At 38.3% G+C, this 19,695-nt stretch overlaps 1 protein-coding gene across 1 annotated transcript in view; it reads left to right on the top strand.

Annotated features, from left to right (window-relative positions):
• The window catches only part of ARHGAP42 (Rho GTPase activating protein 42), a 169,112-nt gene that overhangs the window by 117,537 nt on the left and 31,880 nt on the right, over positions 1-19,695 (top strand). Inside the window, 9 exon segments of the mRNA XM_040544183.1 lie at positions 7,568-7,671; positions 11,023-11,152; positions 14,500-14,541; positions 14,544-14,576; positions 14,579-14,598; positions 15,546-15,655; positions 17,010-17,088; positions 18,095-18,134; positions 19,309-19,371. Of these exon segments, the coding sequence (XP_040400117.1) occupies positions 7,568-7,671; positions 11,023-11,152; positions 14,500-14,541; positions 14,544-14,576; positions 14,579-14,598; positions 15,546-15,655; positions 17,010-17,088; positions 18,095-18,134; positions 19,309-19,371 (621 nt within the window).

Below are 19,695 nucleotides of genomic sequence, written 5' to 3'. Positions count from 1 at the left end.
CAGGCCATTACTTGATGTTCCAGAGGAAGGTACAGGAAAAACTGTGGTGACTGGGTACTGATAGCCCTTGTGGGAAGTGTCTTCTGGCTCTAGTGTATATTGCTTATAATCAAACTGAATGTAAATAGAGCTTAAGTTCTAGCATCAGTTATAAAACTTTGAATCTTCAAAATTCCTACTTTTTTTGTTTCTAGTCAGTTTCGTACAAGGTTTTGGAATTAAAAAAAAAAAAAAAAAAAAAAAAAAACAATTACAGAAACCCACAAGGCAAAGTATGCCAAGTGAAATATAGTGCACATCAGCAATACCATGGGATGAAGGAAAAAAAAAATCAGTCTTCAATATAGACTTTGTAAAAATGCCTGGTGATTTATGAATTATGAGCATGTGCACCTAGATGCAAGTAGATAAGGACAGAGCCTAACGCTTTAAAATCTGCTATCAAAGGAATTACCATATTACTCATTTTCCTCTGTGTGCTCTAAAGACGTTCAGATGCTAGAAAAAGCCTGGTTGTGTGCATACAGACATTCCTCCTCATGAGCTCTGCTGGTTGTGGGGCATTCTGGTGCAGGTGCTGCTTAGGTCTGATTTGTCAGCTCAGTGTTGTGTCCCAGTACAATTCTCAGTCTGACATACTACTAGTAGACTTTTGGAAGGGGGTCTTAACAACATCAAAGAAATGCCATTAGTGTGGTGAAAGAGGGAATTGTGATGCCCATGTGGAAGAGGGGCAAGTTCATGACATGAGAATAGAATTTAAAATTATCTGCTGGAGCTCCTTCCAGCATCTTCAGTTTGTCCATGTCCAAAGATAAGGATTCCCTGGGAAATAGACTGGGATAGGTCACCCAGCGAAAACTGCCAGGTGGGTTATGCACAGGACAGTAGAAGTTGGTGAGAGTAGAGAATGTTTCTTCCTGGAGGGCAGTAGGGGAGGACTGGGAGGCACGAGATGTTAATGATTCGTACTCTGCATAGAGGATAGTGGCATTTAGTGTAGGCTTCTGCAGCTGGTCCTCGGGCCCTGGATTTCTCTGCTCTTCTGTGCCTCTTGTCTCAAGGAGCTGCTGATGTTCATGAGAGTATGAGTAATGGGTGGCTGCCTCTTTGTGATCCTCCTAGATTTGTTTTTTTTCCAAGGAAAAGAATAAGCTTTTCACACATATCATGAATTTAAACTTTTGCTTTCTCAAAAACGAATTATTGTTAAAATTTACCTTGCAGTTAAAAAAACAAAAGAAGTGACAATAATCTCTGCTCCTGGCCTTGCGCGTGTGGGCCCAGAGAAGGTCGTCAAAAATAGTGCAGCTTTCCGAGGATGTTGTGCTTAAGAGGGAAATACAACCTCCTGCCCTGAGCACTGCTCTGTCCCTCAGTGATGCCAGGGCCTTCCTGGCCTGCAGGAATCAGGGCACAGAGTTCATACATAGTCAGCTGAAATGTGAGGGGTGGTCCGTTAACCGTCACAAAAGCCCAAGAGTGTTTATTTAAAGGGGGAAAAAAAATGCCAGTAATTGCATGCAGTACATGCGACTTCACTTTTTAGTCCAAAGAGACTGTGGATGTTAAACTCAATTTCCTTTCTTGGATTTTCTACATTATTAACTACATTCACTTCAATCTGATGGAGAAGTACCTTCTGGTGCTATTTACTTATAAATAAAATGAAACTGAGGAGACAGGGACTTTTTGGCTGATGTGCTGCAGGCCAAAGGTTAAATTCCTCTCCTATCCGAAACCTAAGCACAGTCTCCTTCCTGTGAGAATGAAATGACCAGGCAGTCTTGAGGTCACCAGCTCTACATAAAAATAAATAAAGTCTCAAGAAGTAGCTGGATTTTGTTTCAGGTTCTGTGTTGAAATCCTCACAGCCCTTGGACAGTGAGTAGCATTGTGTTACTGAGCTCAGTCATCAGTTTTTGTTGACGTGACCGATTAGGTACTCAGAACGAAGTAACTGCAAGGTATGTGCTTTGTCAAACTGATGATACAAACATTTCTTGTGATGTTTGGTGAAATCAGTCAGCTCTTAACATGTGAAGACCACCTTGAAATACATTGGGGAGGGGAAAAAAAAAAGGCTGTTTTTCTTTTAAATCCTTTAAAATAAATCCCTTTAAAATTATGAGCCTAGACTTAGCAGCAGTGCCTCTTGTAACATCAGCAGCAAGAAAACCCCACTGTGAGCACAAGCCTGGGGTGGAAGTCCTTGGCTTTTAGATCTCCTCCATGCAATGCTATGGCTATGCCTGTGATGATGGAAGCAATTAGGAAAATACCACACAGCACAGGCCCTAGGTGCTTTCTGTCCCTCTGTTCTTCCACCACTAGAGGAACATAAGTAGAAGCAAATACCATCCTCACTCAGTATCAGTTGTTTCAACAGAACTTGAATAAATTGGAGTAGGACTTGCATAAAAAAGCATGTTTTTACTTTTCTTTTATATTCCTCTTTTTCAAAGTGCTCAGAGAGTATTTGACCAGGAGATTCTCAATGCACACCCTCTGCAATGCATAACTGCCAGAATAGCTGAACAGGACTTTCACTAAAATACATTCTGATTTTTCTGTGGTGGTGTTGTTTTTGTTTTTTGCTCTGGTTGTTTTTTTTTTTCCTCTTTTTTTTTTCTTTTTTTTTCTAATAAATTCATCTTTGCTGCCATCTAGTGCTAAATCTTTTCCTTCCCAGTATTTTCCCATACACTCAGTAAAAGCTGTTTGTAGAATGGAAGCTGGTTTTCTTTCAGTATTCAAGCTGAAATTTAAACAGTTTGTAGTTATGTTCTTTAGAAATGCATTTAAATTGACTTTAAAATTCAGGTATCAGCTGACATACTGCATCTTTCTACCACTAGCTCTTTTACTGAAATTTTAGTGTGCCTTAACAGCCTGCTCTGGCTGCAGTTTTGGTGGATGCTCACAGTACTCCTGCAGTTCTTCTGGTAAAAGGGATGGGTTTAGCACTGAACTCATAATTACAAATTAAGTTAATCCCCTTCATTTTTTACTGAAACAAGTTTGAGTAAGCACAGGAACAGTTATGCAGCTGTATCTGAAGGGGCTGTGGTTTGGGTAGGTGATGAGTAACTGGATCTGGACTATGAGCAGGGACTTTGCACAGCTGGAGCCAGAGCAGAGTCTTAGTTATAATTTACTTATTTGTTTTAGACTTTATTCATAAAAAATGAAAATTGTTTTTCTTTTTAAAGAGTTAGAATTACATTATAAACCTTAAAATTATAGAACTTTTTACAGCAGCTTACATAATTGGAGCTTTTTAAGATAAATTGTCATATTTGGACCTTCCTCAGAACTACTCGAATAACCAGTAAGGGACTTTCAGGACCAGTCATTAGCTGAGATAATGCTTTCAGCTGGGCAGATGGTCATTTAAATTTGAGATGATTTATCCAGGATGTGGAGCTCTCTGCTGGGTTGCCTGTGTTGTTTGGTAGTGGGATGTAGTTCAGGAGCTCACACCCATTGTAGAGGACCCTCGGCTTTCATGCCCAAGGATTTTCTCAGTTCTTCAGGCTCTGTGATGCCATAGTTTTATCTCATCCTACAGTATCAGTAAAAACCAAGGGGGAAGTCCTTCACCCAGCCATGCCTTCACACTTATATTTATGCAGTACTGATGGTCTGTAAACCTCAAGTTGTTTTAACTTTCTAATGCAACAGAAGAACTGGCTTTCTGAGTCAGAGATATGCTCACTGAAGGACTCAGTGACCAAGGCTGGCAGAAGGATGTGAGGGGCGCATGATGAAGCTAAATGGGGAAAGAGAGAAGGAACTGGAATGTGAGAGTAAGATTTTGGTCCAGTAGAAGCAAGTCATCATCATTTAGCTCCTCTGCCCAGTGACCTGCGTCATCTCTCATCTGTCAAGCTGCTGCACTTTCCACGTTAAAGGGTGTGAAATGTCTTGCCGTGCTGGGGAATTGATGGGGCTCTAAAATTGCAAAACATTGTTTTAGCTATTCCATTGAAATACAAATGTTTCATTAGTGTTAATCTCAGTGTGGGAACAATGCAGAGGGCTGCTGAACAAAGGGCATGGAGTGATATGAAAGGAAGGGATCACAAAATCAATGATGTGGTATCAACGACCTTGAGAGGGGTCACCTCCAGCACTTGCAGGTTAGCAAGGAAATACCTACAAGGCAGCATTATGGAGAAATCCACCAAGTATCTTCTGGGAACACAACATGCCAGGGTAATTCTCTTAAGTGCCTGTACAGTAACACAGTGTGGGGAATAACAGTAAGTTAGAGAGCTGTACGCACTTGCAGGGCTATGATCTTATTGGCATTATGGAGATGTGGTGAGATGGCTCCCATGGCTGGATTGTTGGAATGGAAGGATACGTGCTCTTTAGGAAGGACAGGCTGGGGAGACAAGGAGTGGGCATCTCCCTCTATGTCAATGAGGACCTGGAGTGCTTGCAGCTCTGCTTGGGGATGGATGAGGAGCTGACAGAGAGCTGATGGTAAGGATTAAAGAGAAGACAGGGCTAGGTGGCATTATAGTGGGAGTCTGCTACAGGCCACCTGATCAGGAAGACCAAGCAGGTGAGGCCCCCTGCAGACATACAGGAGCAGACTCACATTCACAAGCTCTGGTCCTCGTGGAAGACTTCAACCATGCTGACATCTCCTGGAGGGACTTTTTCCAAGTGACAAGGGAAGCCAACAAAGAGAGGTGCTATACTGGACCTCGTTCTTACTATCAAGAATGGGCTGGTGGGGAATGTGGAGGTCAAAGACAGCCTTGGCTAAAGTGACTGTGAAATGCTGGAATTCCAGATCCTTAGGGTAGCAAAGAGGGCACACAGCAAGCTCACAATCCTGGACTTTATGAGAGCAGACTGGCCTTTTCAAGGATCTGCTTGGTAGAGTACCAGTACCATGAGATAAAGCCCTGGAGGGAAGAGAGGTCCAAGAAAGCTGTTTAATATCCAAGGATCACCTCCTCTAAGCTCAGGAATGATGCATCCCAATGAAGACATCAGGCAAAAACGGCAGGAGGTCTGCGTGGATGAAAATTTGGTCTGGCCAAGCTCAAACACAAGAAGAAAGTCTGCAGAGGGTGGAAGCCAGGACAGGTAACCAGAGAGGTTGTCCAAGCAGCCAGGGATGTAGTTAGGAAAGCTAAAGCCCAGATAAAATTGCATGTGGCCAAGGACATCAAGGGCAACAAGAAAGGCTTTTACAATTACCTAGTGACAAAAGGAAGACTAGGGAAAATGTGGGCCCTCTACTGAAGGAAACAGGAAACCTGGTTATCTGGGACAGTGAAAGGGCCAAGGTACTGAATGCATTCTTTGCCTCAGTCTTTACCAGCAAAACTGGCCTTCAGGAATCCCAGGTCCCAGAGGCCAGGCTCAATGGCTGGAGCAAACAAGATGCATCTTTGGTGGAAGAGGATCAGGCGAGGGAACACCTGAGCAAACTGGACGTTCACAAGTCCATGGGCCCTGATAGGATGCACCTATGAGTGCTGAGGGAGCTGCCAGATGTGATTGTGAGGACACTTTCTATAATCTTTGCTCAGTCATGGCAAGTAGGAGAAGTGACCAAAGAAATGGAGGAAAGCAAATGTCACTCCTATCTTCATGGAATCATAGATAATCATAGAATCATTAGGGTTGGAAAAGATTTCCAAGATCATCTGGTCCAGCCATCATGGATATTGTCTTCCTGGACTTCAGTAAGGCCTTTGACAATGTCCCGCTTGGTAGACACCAAGTTGAGTTAGCAGTGTGCCCTTTCTGCTAAGGCTAATGGCATTTTTGGCTGCATTAGGCAAAGTATCACCAGCAGGTTAAGAGAGGTGATCCTCCCCCTCAGCAGTGCCTAGTGCCAGGACATGAGGTAATGAGCACAAACTAGAACACAGGAGGTTCCTTCTGAACATCAGGAAGCACTTATTTACTGTGCAGGTGACGGTGCACTGGCACAGGTTGCCCAGAGAGGCTGTAGAGTCTCCTTGGAGATCTTTAAAAGCTGCCTGGACATGGTCCTGGGCAATCAGCTCTGGGTGTCCCTGCTTGAGCAGGGGGTTGGACCAGATGGCCTCCAGAGGTCCCTTCCTACCTTAACCATCCTGTGATTCTGTGAATAGAAAAGAGGGAGGTAGAACAACTTAATTAAGTTTCTGCAAGTAAGGATGAGTGTAAATTTAAAGAAAAGACAAACTTTGTAAAAGCCGCATTTTTTTAAGCTTTTTCATTTACAATAATTTATGGCACTGGTAACTCAAAGAAAAGTGCATTAAATATGAATGATGGAATTTTTGTGCCTGAGTCTAGGCTACTTCAGTAGTCGATGGAGAGAGGTAAATGTGTCCATTGGATCTTTCATCCTATCCTGAGAAAGAAGTCTGAGAAAGGAATCAGTATTATGCTTTAGAATACCTGTGGTTTTTTACTGGTTTAGGAGACAGCCTAGACTATCTGTTACGTAGCTGAGATGATTAGCTTTGCAATGACTGTAATATAATCAGATAAATCTGTCCTGTTTATTAAAGCTTTTGTTACTGTACATCAAAGTTAATAGCTCATTTTTGTTGTTTGTTTTTTTTCTTTACTTGGGTGTATGTAAGCTAAATTTATATGCAAAGGGAAACATTTCCATAATAAAAATAAATGGCTGTATTTAATAGTAGGTAAGACAACTTTATGCAAAGTATATATATATTTTTTAATTTAGATCAGAATAAGTTAGAATTATTAACTTACAATTCTATAAACTTAAAATTAAGTTTTAAAAGTTTAAGACTTCTAAAACTTAATAGATGGTAGGAATGCATTAACTCAACCACTAAAATAAGCCTTCTGAAATCTAGTTGCACTTTTTACTACTTAAGCATTATTTTAGAACAAAACTTCAAAAGAATTTTCAGCCTGGATAGTACAGACTTCAGCTGCTCTGTTGGAGTCAGTTGCAGACATACCAGATAGAATTCACATTTTGGTTCAGAGCAGGAAGAAATAGTCTGGACTTCTTGTGTTGTATTAAGCTGTCCCAAACTTATCTTCAAGAGTCTCATTTGTGAAAAATAGGTCATAGCCCATTCACTTACTATGAAGAAAATGAAAAAAATATTTCTAAGAGTAATAGAAGAAAAAAACCTTGAACTCTGAAACTATGAGCTTGGAAAATTCACACCGTCAGCCTACATATTGGACAAAATGACTAGGATTGTGAATTGAATTATAGAAATGACAACTTCATGAGGCGAAAGCTTTTTAACACCTCTTTCTTAAGGTCTGACCACTGTTTTCTCGCTCAGCAAACCATTGCTATTGCAAGTAATAATAGCTCAGAGTGTTCCAGGAGCTAAAACATGGGATGTTTTTGCTGAAGGTTTGCCATCTTTTGCTCCAGAAAACAATTGAAAATCAGCTGTCCTAAGTTTTTGCTTTCTAATTTAAACTAAGTTTTTCACTATCATTGGCAGTGCCTATACCGTATTTGTAAGTTAGTGTATGTCCTGTTATCATTGTGTATTTAGCATTAAGAGCATGTTAAAATCTGTAATGCTATTCAATTTTACCTTTTCAGCTCTTGGCTTTCTTCAAGGATTATTTACATTTTACCACGAAGGATATGAACTGGCTCAGGAGTTTGCACCATACAAGCAGCAGCTGCAGTTCAATTTGCAGAATGTAAGGATAATTGTATTTACATCATTTTGTTTGCTAAATTAATTTCAGGATACTAAAGTAGCCTCATATAGCACTTTTTTTTTTGGAACTGTAAATATTACAATGGTTAATGAGCTGAAATCAAATTAATATATGATATAATTGATTTTGCTAAGGTTAATGTAGTGAAGATGCTGGTCAACAAAGAACTCTGGAAAATTTAATCTTCTTGTAGTTAATTTGTGATTTGCAGGTCAAAATTTTTGGGAGTGAAAACTAGAAACGCAGAACAGCAGTCAAGTTTTGATTAAAAAAAAAAAAAAGAGTAGTTCAGATAGACTTAAATGTGTGTGTTTTTTTTGAGAGTGGGGCCTTGTCTTTCAGAGTAAGTGTATAACCAGAAATGCTTCAGCTGGTACAGAATGATGCCTGTTTGTTTCTGAAGATCACGGATTGCCACGAAAAACTTGTGCTACTGTCCAGTAGCTTCCCATTGTACATAAAGGAAGCCCACTGTGCTCTGGATTTACATTGTTTGCGTTGGAGGATTGGTGAGGCCTTCTCCATGGCGAGCAGCTCTCGTGAGCATAAAGTTCCACTGGAAGAAGAATCTAATACAGAGTGCTCACAACTGAGGCTGGTGAATCTTTTACCTGGAGATTGGTCTGAATTTGGGAGTAAGATTAATCATGCCCAAAATTTCTGTAGCTTTCAGAATTAACAAAAGAAAAAAAAAGTCATATACTTTTTCACTCATCATAACCACTTTATAATTATTTGGCTATGTACATTTTTCATGAAAAGTAACTTCAAAGTAAAGATGAAATGAAAAAAAGTGTGAAGAGATGTCTTTAAATGAATCCAAATGCTATTTTTTTGGGAGTGGCTCCATTTCTTTTCCATTTCAGTCTTTCAGAAAAACATACCTAACAATTCTGTGTAGCTCCTCTGGAGTCAGAGAAGCTACAACGTTGAGAACATCTGACATCAGCTTCTGTGGATAGCACCTTGGCTTTTGTGCTTAGAAAGTAGGAAACAGGTCTGGGAGTGCATGCACACCTCAATGTGTCCAGATCATCTGCTGGCCCCTGTGGGTTACTGGAAAATAAAGCAATGACATTTTCCCTCTAGCATCTTGCTATTGCAGAGGTATGTTTGCTTAGCGTTGGAAGACAGCACTGCCTTAGCGCTATTAATGTAAATCTGTATTCTCAGTAGTAATGCACTATTCCAGGTTTCGCTGCAGTCCTCTGTAGTCCTTTCCCTTTTACAGCTGTTGTTGGCATGTAGGTGTAGATCCCATTTAAACTGCTTCTTGAGGAAATCAGACAAAACCTCCTGGTTGATTGACCTTTACCTCTGGGATCAAAATGCAAATGTTCTCTGACTGTAAAGCCTCTCAGCCTCTTCTCCTTTCAAATTAAATTATGTATTTGCTACATTTCTTTCAACCGCTGAGACTCTTAGATAAAGGCACAAGGGGTCAGTGTTGTTGCACAGCTCAGTTTCAGTGAAAAATGTGCTTCAGTTCAGAGACTGATTTACTTTAATGTGACAAGTCCTGATAGGAGCATGAGTCCACAGCACAGACCAAAACTGGCATTGTAAGTCCGTGTGTTAGTATGTTCTATGCACATATCAATAGAAACCAAATTATTAAAGGATTTTTTTTCAATTTCAATGTTAATTAAGAAATAGGTAAACGATTATCTTGTTAAATAGTATTTAAGTACAACTTGAATATGTAAATAAGCTGCAGAGGTAGTGGGAAATGTAAAGTTGAGCAGTAAGAGTGTAACCTATTATAATCTTTTTAAAATATGTTTATACATCAGATAAACATATATATATATATATATACACATACATAGTGACCTACAGTATATTGCTTACCACTGTTACACAGAAGTTTGGATTATGGCTCCAGATCTAGGTCCACATCTGCTTTTTGTCAGCTGGGCTATCTATTGACTTGTCACTCAGAGCATCACCCAACTTCATAATGATGAGCACTATTTTTGGAGGGAGAGACAAAAACACTGAGGACAGTGTTCAGGGAACAATTGTGTTCAGGCTGGCTATTGTAGCTCTCAGAGTTACCCCTCTCCATTGCATTGGGTGTTATAGTCTTGTAGTCTTGCAGAATTGTTGAATTCTGCTTCCGTTCTTAAAATTTACAGGTTAGAGTAGCAGCAGTAAAAACAGTAGGAGGAGCAGAGGAGTGGCAGACCCTGCCCAGCTATTAACAGGTCCACTGTGTCTTCGTACAACCTGGTGTCATCTTCACTGTGACATCTGTTGACACAGAAGTCCCACAAAATGAGGGGAAGTATTCACCAGTATATAAAGTCCAGACAGTATCTTCCTGATTAGTTGGGATTAGATTCCATAAGACAACTTTGCAAAATGATTTTGCAAAACATCACAAAGATATTATTCTGTTGCCTGTAGTAACAAAGTGTTCAACATCTTGTATATCAGTAGCATCGATCAATCTCTGGCACCTCATAATAATTCTCCTCTGCTACACCATGTTAGGTATGTAGGAAAAAACCCTGGCCCCAGTGAATTCAACAGAAAAAAATGTTAATTTGCATGCACGTGCACATCAGTAAATATGAATTACCCAGCTTTGTACTGCTCAGCCAGCTGCCTGGTTACACACACAATATTTAGGGCAGACACAGCTTTTCCATGCTTGTGGCACACTTGTGCCACTTGTGACTTGTTTTTTACCTAACATAATTATATTAATCTTAACTGTGGTTTACACAGTTCTGTCAACATTGTTAATGACAGTGCTTTGACTACCTGAGTGTCAGCAGCCATGGTATTACTGAAGGTATGGATACACAGTCTTCTGAAGCGTACTGCTTCCAATTGTGAGACTGCAAATGTCTAGAGGCATTAGCTTGCATTAAGCCAAACCAGTACTTTGTTCTGAACTGTACTTTCAGTGGTTCAGTGAAGCTTGGGGTTATGCTATCAGCGCCTTCTAGTTAGCCTGCCTTCTGTCTGTGTATCCTCGACTACACACAGAAAAAGAATGCATCCTCTCTGCAAATACTGTGTAAGTAAACATGAAGATACGAAATGGCATCCTTTCTGTGGTTAGCTACCTGCAGACTTGTGTGCTTAAATGGAGTTCTTCATTGCTGTGTTTTTCCCCAGGCTTCTAGAGCAACGAATAATATTATTCTTGCACCCATTTTCCTTTCATGTCTACTGTAAACACTTCTGTTGTTCTCCATTTGAAGCAATCTCACTCCTTGTCATTATGAGTAATTAGTCTTCGTTTAATCATTGTTTTTGTACTTGCATTAGATCATGTGGATTGATTTTTTTTTTGTTTGTTTGTTTTTGGGCTGTTAGACCCGGAATAACTTTGAAAGCACGAGGCAGGAAGTGGAGAGACTCATGCAAAGAATGAAGTCCGCCAACCAGGATTACAGACCACCAAGTCAATGGACAATGGAGGGCTATCTCTATGTGCAGGAAAAACGTGAGTAAAGCAGATATACCATTTAATTTGACTTGAAAGGCGCAGCAATGCTGAGAAAGGCACAAGAAGGATGAGAAAATGATTTAGTTAGGATAAAGCAACAGCTCTGTGTTTGAATGTCTGCAGACCTCTCCTATTGTTGCTTCCCAAAAGAAAGGTTCAAAGAAAAAGAAGCGTTGACACAAAAAGCACTCAGAGTAGCTAAGGCTACTGACCCACCTGTAACCATCTCATCTCCTGCTTCCTGGGTCCTTGTGGGTAGGTCTCTGCTTGGGTAGGTCCCTTTGTGGGTAGGTCATCCCAAGTAACTGACTGGCAGCAAATTTGTCAAAGTCCCCTTGCACATAGCTCTGTGGCTGGCTGCCTTTCTCCTTACTGCAGAACTGCAAGCACTCAGGTCTCTGCTATAGCTCCACCCTGCCAAACCCTTCTGTCTCTACAGCTTTCTGTGCTAGAACAAGCTCTATAGTTCACCTGGCAGGAACAACCTCCACATTTTACCTGTCATCTATGCTGACCCAGCCACCGTAAGAATAAATGAGCATGCACATAATAGAAAACAAAGGTGTGAGAAGAAAATATATCCAAATACAGTCTGCCACAGCTTCAAAATGGTTGCAGATCTGCACCTAATTATCATCATGTCATCAGAAGTATCTGTTGCCACTGTTTTACACTCTAAATCATATAGAAGACCTAGCCAAATTAGCTGCATTAGGCAAGGATTATTCAAAATTCTTAGTAAAATGTTTTTCAGTGTGTGGATTAACCAGATTTATTTATTCGTTTCATTGATGTGAAATCTGCCAGATGCTAGAAAAGTATGGAACAATGTTTTGAGATAGTGTGTATATGCTCTTGCAAATGAGCAAGAAAATTTGAAACTCTTGATGTTTGTTCAAAAGTGATCAAATACTACTTTGTACTTGATTTCTCAATCTAAAAATAAATAGAAGGCATCTGGATGTAGAATTCCCTTGTGGGACTTGGCTCCACTTAACCTCAGTTTTGAGAGTATCTTCTCCTTCACTGCTCCTCCTTCACTGCTCCTCCTTTAGACAATAACTCAAGAGACTGCATGGAATTATAGTTAATGATTTTCAAGATGACATCATGAAATTACTCTTTATTTCATATGTGAGCTAAAATAAGAAGCTCAGTGCTTATCATAGTTAACCTCAGCCACTTTTACCGTCAGTAGCACTGAAAGCTTGAAGAAGACCCTCTATGTTTTAATTGAGTAATAATGATAATGAAACCTGTGTTAAGTGGAAATTACATTGAGCCTTGTTAATGGGGGAGGGACAAAAGGAGTGAAGCACTGGGCACATGCTGTGCTTCATTAAATAGTGAGAGGCCACCTTGACATCCTCCTACTGAAAAGATATTTGTTCATTAGTGTATTCTGGAGTAAGAGTAACAGGATCTGTAATCTGTGTGTCAGAGGGGAAGGTACTAACTGTGTATTTCCTTGTCATGTGGGTTGACTTTCCTGCAAACAGCATCCCATCGGCTCTTGCCAAATTATGGACAACAGGCTTAAATGTTCACTATTCTTGAAAGTAAATTCTGTATATTTTATTACTGGTATTTGTGGTGGTAAATATGTATTTTGAAAAAGTGGCAGTAGGCTATAAATTACTTCTTTCAGATGGACAGTCATGAGTAACAGAATTAAAGTTAAAACCTAGGTGTCTGGCTACAATTTTTTAATAAAAAAAACAGATGACTTCTAAACTCATTTACAACTGCTTTGAGATGGCTTATCCTTCTAAAAGAGCTAAATAAATGGAACTGTACTCTGACACTGAGACCAGCTTGCACTAGATATCCCATGTTCCTTGTTAAATTTCCGATTGCCAAAATTTGGGGATAAATGTCTAAGTTACCTATGTCCATGTGTTACCTACTAAGCATGAGTGCTCCCAGTACAATTTCATGTACCAGTGCAGACATAGCCATGATGTTCTGGCCCAAGGAGCTGCAGTCACACTGTAAAAAACTTGAATTATCCCATCTCCTGCAGCGCAACACTCCTTTAGATGTGTCTGTGAGATTCAGGGATCTTATCCTAATCTTTGGCTGTGCTAGGAATGGAGGGAATTCTGGAAATGGGAGGATTTACTTTGTCCTCACAGCAAAGAACTGTAGGTAGTACAGGCATTATAAGTGCCTGTACCTAATCTGAGTTAGTAGCCAAGTTTAAAATACCGTTGTGCTTAAGTTTGAGGGGGCTTTCTGTTTAGACTCACTAGAGGTTCATAGCAATGCCTGAGCAAAGGCATCAGAAATCAGATTTTGCAGTCAGATTAAGTACTGTGGTGTGACCTCTCCAGGATAAAGGATGCTCCACTTATCTGGGGATCGTTGTAGATTTCATGTATGGCTAGCTAGATAAAAGACTAGTGAATTCTGAAGTACATTATCTAATGGTATTGTGAGCATAGGTAATTGTCAGTTTGTGGACTGTTTTGACTTTTGACTATTTATTCCTCTCCATGTGCCAAGATAAATGTGTTTTCATCTTTTGAAAGTATGGCCCTGTAGTCCTTGTCTCTGACCATGGCCAATTCTCTTAGGGATCAGCCTTCTTTTCAGACTCAGTACCACTGTTATACCCACCTCTTCCCTGGCAGGACACCATTGCAAGGGATAAAAGGCCAGTGTTTCTTGCTGAAGGTGCCACCTTCAGCATTTTACCCCTTGTCTCTAAACCACTATTGTTTTAGAATCCACTGCTCCTTTTCTTGTCCATTCTTGTAATAGAATCATCCTCCAGTGTTCAACTACATAAGATTAACTCTATGTCTGAGCCATTGCCATTTTATCCAATGTCCTAAAGATAACAGGTATCAGAATAAAGATCCTATGATGTTACCAAAAGCATTTGTTACCTTTAACGAGAGCTCTGAAAGTAAAGGAAAATATGTTCTGTTTTCATGAGTTTGTCCAATTTTCTGAGACTGCTACTAGATTTAAGTTTTTCTTCAAAGAAAGAATGTAATACTGAATCCTAGTGCTTTACTTCTGTTGATAAAAATCTTTAGCTGTGTTTCCTAAGCAGAATAATCCTCAAGATCTGCTTCTATCTGTCTGTCCTATCAATATGCTGTTACCTATCTAGTTGCTAAAGAAAATCAGTCTGCTGGAACATCAAGCAGAGATAGAGGAAAATTAGACCTGAACATGTTCAAATTCAAAAATCTGTATTTTTTTATTGTATTTATTATTTTGTATTCTATGTATGGATACTGTTATATTTCATCTATGTACTGTGTTTAACTCCAAACAAAATAGTGATAAAATACCTAAATAATTATTTCTAATACTATCTCTCTTTAATTTAGGGCCACTTGGATTTACATGGGTAAAACATTACTGCACTTATGATAAGGAACAAAAACATTTACAATGAGCATAGCTGAAACAAATCTGGTGGAAAAGTGGTGAGTCTTTAGCACATACATATATGTACCATACTTTACATTAAGCATTCAGGAAGTGTTAAAAGAAAAAGATTTGGTGGAAAGAGTTTAAAGGAGTTTTCATACATGACGCAGTGTATATTTTATATACATACACAACATATTTAAATAATAATATTTCTTACATAACATATGAACCATATATTAAATAACTCCTCTAATACAGTAGTTCCAAAAAATGTGGGAAAGCAATCACATTTACACAGTAGTAGAATGGCAGAGGTTTGAAAAAGAGCTCTAGAGGTTGTTTATTCTGGTCTCCATGCTAAACAAGATATCTGAATATTTCCATGATATTTAGAACAATATCCATTGTTCTTCCCTCATTCACCGAGCTATCTGTCACATTGTAGTTGGCTATCAGGTTGGTTCTGCATGATCCTTCCCTTCATAAATTCCTGCTGACTACTCCCAGACTCCTTCTTGTTCTTAATATGTTTGGAAATGGCTTCTGGTAGAGATGTTGCACCCATCTGTAGATCCCCAGGTCATCCTCCTTGCCATTCTTGAAGATAGGAGTGACATTTGCTTTCTGACACCCCTCAGAACCACCCCCCTGTCAATTACCACAGCCTTTCAAACATTATCAAGAGTAGCTTCACCATGACAGCAGCCAGAACTAGGAGTTAGCCAACTTTATATTTTCATCTACCTGTAACAGAAGAATATGACACTTGTTTTAACATACAGCATTCAATCATATGTGCAAACGTGAAGTTTTGAAGTTAAGGAGCTCTCTGAAGTATAACATTACTTAAATAACAAATAATATAAAAATACAAAAAAAAAAATGACAGAAAGCAATTAAGTGTAGTCTTTGTATACAGAAAAAATACTGTAAACGTTCATAAATATTTTTAAGCCCCAACGTACTGCCTGTACTAATTTTGTTTTGTTTTGTTTTATAGAATGGCCTTGTGACAAGCTCACCAGAAATATTCAAGCTAAAATCTTGCATCAGGAGAAAGACGGATTCAATTGACAAACGGTTCTGTTTTGATATTGAAGTATTTGAGAGGTGTGAATTCTTTTCATTATGTTAACAAAGTAAATATAAATAAAAAATAAAAGCACTCGCAACCAATATATAATAATTACACTTGTAACAGGGACATGTATTTCTCAATATGCTTGCATCCAGACAAACCTGGCTTTCAAGACCTACTACTTATTTGTTCAAACCTGTTCAATATATTTATTGTCAAAGTTTCATATGGATTTCTTTTGTGTCTATCTATATTTCAAGTTACATATGCATCTTCACATTCTACATAAGTAATGCGCTGAGGCTAGTAGATCTTGTGGTGGTAGGGGGCTGTTACATCAGCATGTCCTGATCTCCTCATTTACTGGAGATAGAATGGAAGAAATTAAATTGTTAATAGAAAATTATTTTTAGTAAATATTGATAGAATCATGTATATATATATATATATATTTGTCACATCTGTATTTTGCAGTAATATTAGTATCTTGTGATCATGCTAGTGCTAAAGTTGAGAATTGTCCAATCTTGATATTAGGAACAAGGCTTGCTCCTCCTTGAATGGTTTGGTGTATGTGTGTCGATACATATTTTGCTATTTTGTATTTTCCAGCAGCTTTTTTGCATGTTTTCTAAACACAAGTTTAAAACGGAGGTCTTTGAGTGAAGGTGGAAAAGAACAGTGGTTTATTGGTTATTTATTTTTATGGTGGAAGATAAATACCTAGTAAAGAGTATATTGTTTTTATTTGTGAACCTGCCATAGAAAAACTACAGTTCTGGACAATCTGTTGAAGGTTTTGAGGAGAGATACACTGCATGAGTGTAGGAGCAAGACTTTTTGAACTGGGCTGTCTCTTGGGCACTCTGTGTTGGCAAATGAGTGAATTAATATCATAGCATTTCTTAAAGAAGTTGCTTGTGTGTGATCACAAATATAGACAAGATTCTTTGTGTTTACACATCTGTTCATATAATAATTTTGGGAATAAAGATTGAAATTGTTTCCCTCATCCCTTCACTGGTTCCCATGAATATTTTTCTATGCAGTGTGAAAGTTTCGTCAAGAGAGAGAATATGGCACTTTTTAAACTTGTATCACAATAGTTAGAGCACAACCTGCAGAATGAACAGTTTTCTGAATCCTCTAAAGCAAAAAACAAAAACAAACAAACAAAAAAAACCACCTGCATCAAGGCAGTTGGCTTCAGTCGCCATACCTGAGATACAATCTCAAAGTGCAATTTCTAGGCAACCCTTTTAGGGCATGTTTCTTTTGACCTATTTTGGATGTCCTTTGGGGGATTTGACAACTTTAACTCTGATTTTGGTTACTGTTTGAGAAAAAGAAATTAGTAACTTCAGTATGTGTGTATGTTTTTGACAGAACTGGAATCATCACACTGCAAGCTTTTTCAGAATCCAACCGAAAACTGTGGCTCGAAGCTATGGATGGAAAGGAACCCGTAAGGATATTTGTCATTTCCTTTTATTTTTACAGCTTTATGACGCATATGTTAAAGAAAGAAGCCAGTATACATTTTAGACATAAAATTTATTACAATACAGTACAATAAAGGCAAATACAGTTCTGTTCTTCATAAAACACAATTGCAAATGCACAGTGAAGATAGGTACATATTAGTGAAGTTAGAACTATTAGTGCATTTAGACCTTTATTTATAGTTGTTTTTGTTTTTTTAGGATATTTAGTGTTTCATAATAATAAGCCTATTGTCATATAAGGTTTGTGGTTCAGATTAAATTTGCAAAGTGATAGTTTCTACAATGGTAAAGACAAACCATCTTTAGGCAGTGTCATGAAGTAGGCAATAAGTAACATCTTGAAAAGCACTGCAGAGAGTATAAAAATGTGTTGAAAGCTAGTAAGAGACAGGTTTATCTGAGATTTCTTCTCACTCTTAATCAGCTCATGAAACTGTCACTGAATGAGGTGATGCCAGACCTGTACCCAAGGGGAAAAAAATGGTTGATTGGTTTTATGAGATAGATTAAATGTTACAAAGCTTCCTGCTTGACTGAAACAGTGCAGAAATTAAATCAGTCTTTGTATTGATATTTAACCCATTTGCAGTCTGCAAATCTGACTTCTAACACGTTTTATGTGCCTATAAATTTAATGTTTATTCCTAGTCAATCTAGAATGTCAAGGCCTGAATATGTTTTTGGGACAGGTCCTGCTGGCTGTACGCCTTCTCCCCAGAGGTGCAGAACATCTGTGTATTTTACTCAGCGTCCAGCTGTGTGTTGTTGCCCTCTCCACCTACTCAGTTCCTAACAAGGGGCTGCTGGGGAGGAAGTGAAGGGCTTGGTTGGCTTTCCCATAGCAGCAAGCTAATACGCAGCATGTCACAGCTGCTTAAGAGCTATCAGCAAACCTAGCAATAAAGAACTTAAAGCTACAAACATTGAAATTTCGTGTTTGTTTTTTTTGTTTTTTTTTTTTTCCAGATCTACACACTACCAGCCATTATTAGCAAGAAGGAAGAAAGTAAGCACTTTATTTATGAGGATCTACAAAATATTACTAGATTTCTGTAATGGCATTATTTCTGGATGCGTGTGTTTTCTTTCTATCACTATGAAGATACTTTAAAGTGTCTTTTTGTTGGATTACCTGATTGGGATATATGAAAGCACATCCTAAGTTATATAAACTGTGTGAAAGACTTCTCCTATTGTATTACTATCAAACATAAATTGGAAGAAAATTTGATTTGGTCAAAAATGACAATATATTTAACAAATCTGCAAAAGATCTATATCTGCAGTCTGTATACCTAAATGTAAATATTATGCCTGTGTGTAAATAATATGCCTGTGTGTTGAAGTAATATCTGTATGTATCACACCTTTTGTTTGTAGGTGTATTTGTATCCATTACATATACACTGAATAATAAAATGAGTATATGTAGAGACATTATGCGATTTATCTGTGTAATTGAATTATATTATCATCTGTACACAAATATGTAAAAATATTTTAAATATGTTTGGGTATATATAACAGAGAGGGAGAGAGAGATGTGTCAGATATTCCCAGGTGTCTTCACAGGAAGTTTATCTGAGACTCTGGAAATCTACAATTTAAGCCAGTATGTCTGTTTTTTTATGTGATGATGCTATTTTAATGGTGACAAATATGCTGCTATAAAATCTGTATTTAGTTCGATAGAGCAATTAGTGTTGAAGATAAAAGAATTAATGAGAAATACATTCACTCGAAATAACCTCAATAATTAAAGTCAATACCAAAGATTGTTTTTCCCATGTTACCACTTTAGGAGCAGTTATGTGCAAGGAACAAGGAATATTGTTGTATTAAAACCAGTGAAAATATTCTGGTCATAATGTTAAGTCCTCAACTCTTAAAACCATTTTCCTCAGCAGAGGGAAGGGAATTCAGTAATCTTGTAAAGGAACAACCTTTCAGTTCTATGCGTTACTGATTTCTGAGAAAGATGGTAGAGTGTTTCCCTCCTCATGATGAGAAAGTTGGATCTTGAGTGCTAAAGATATATCTAGATGATGGCATTATAGAATAAGTATCATAATCACATGGATAAATGTGTATTAGTCCTCTCTAACTGAAATGTGAATGTTGCTAAACATGGAGATTTTGTGTGTTGATGAGATGCAAAAATACTTTTCTTATCTTTCTAGTGTTCTTAAATGAAGCAGGTTTCAACTTCGTGAGGAAATGTATCCATGCTGTAGAAACAAGAGGTGTGTATTAAATCACAAATGATATATTAGATTATTATGAATATTTTTTCTCAAACAGTACTTTGCGCCTACATATGTTACAGCTCTGTTTTGGAATGTGTTCATCATTCAGTCTGCACTCTTCACATTTCATGGGTGTGCTTTATGCTTAAAACCATTGCCACAAGTTCCAACAACAGTCCTTAGCATATCACTAAAGTGTTCGGGGGAGGGTTGTTTTGTTTTGCTTTTTTACATTTTCAATAGTTTTATGTTGTTTAGACAGCTTAACATACAGTTGCACACATCGTTTAGTCTAGGTCTTTAATTTGTGTGCACTGAATT

The sequence above is a fragment of the Cygnus olor genome, chromosome 1 (assembly GCF_009769625.2).
Source record: "Cygnus olor isolate bCygOlo1 chromosome 1, bCygOlo1.pri.v2, whole genome shotgun sequence".
NCBI lineage: Eukaryota > Metazoa > Chordata > Aves > Anseriformes > Anatidae > Cygnus > Cygnus olor.
Note: the sequence above shows the minus strand (reverse complement) of the source record. Positions and strands in the feature narration are given on the sequence as shown.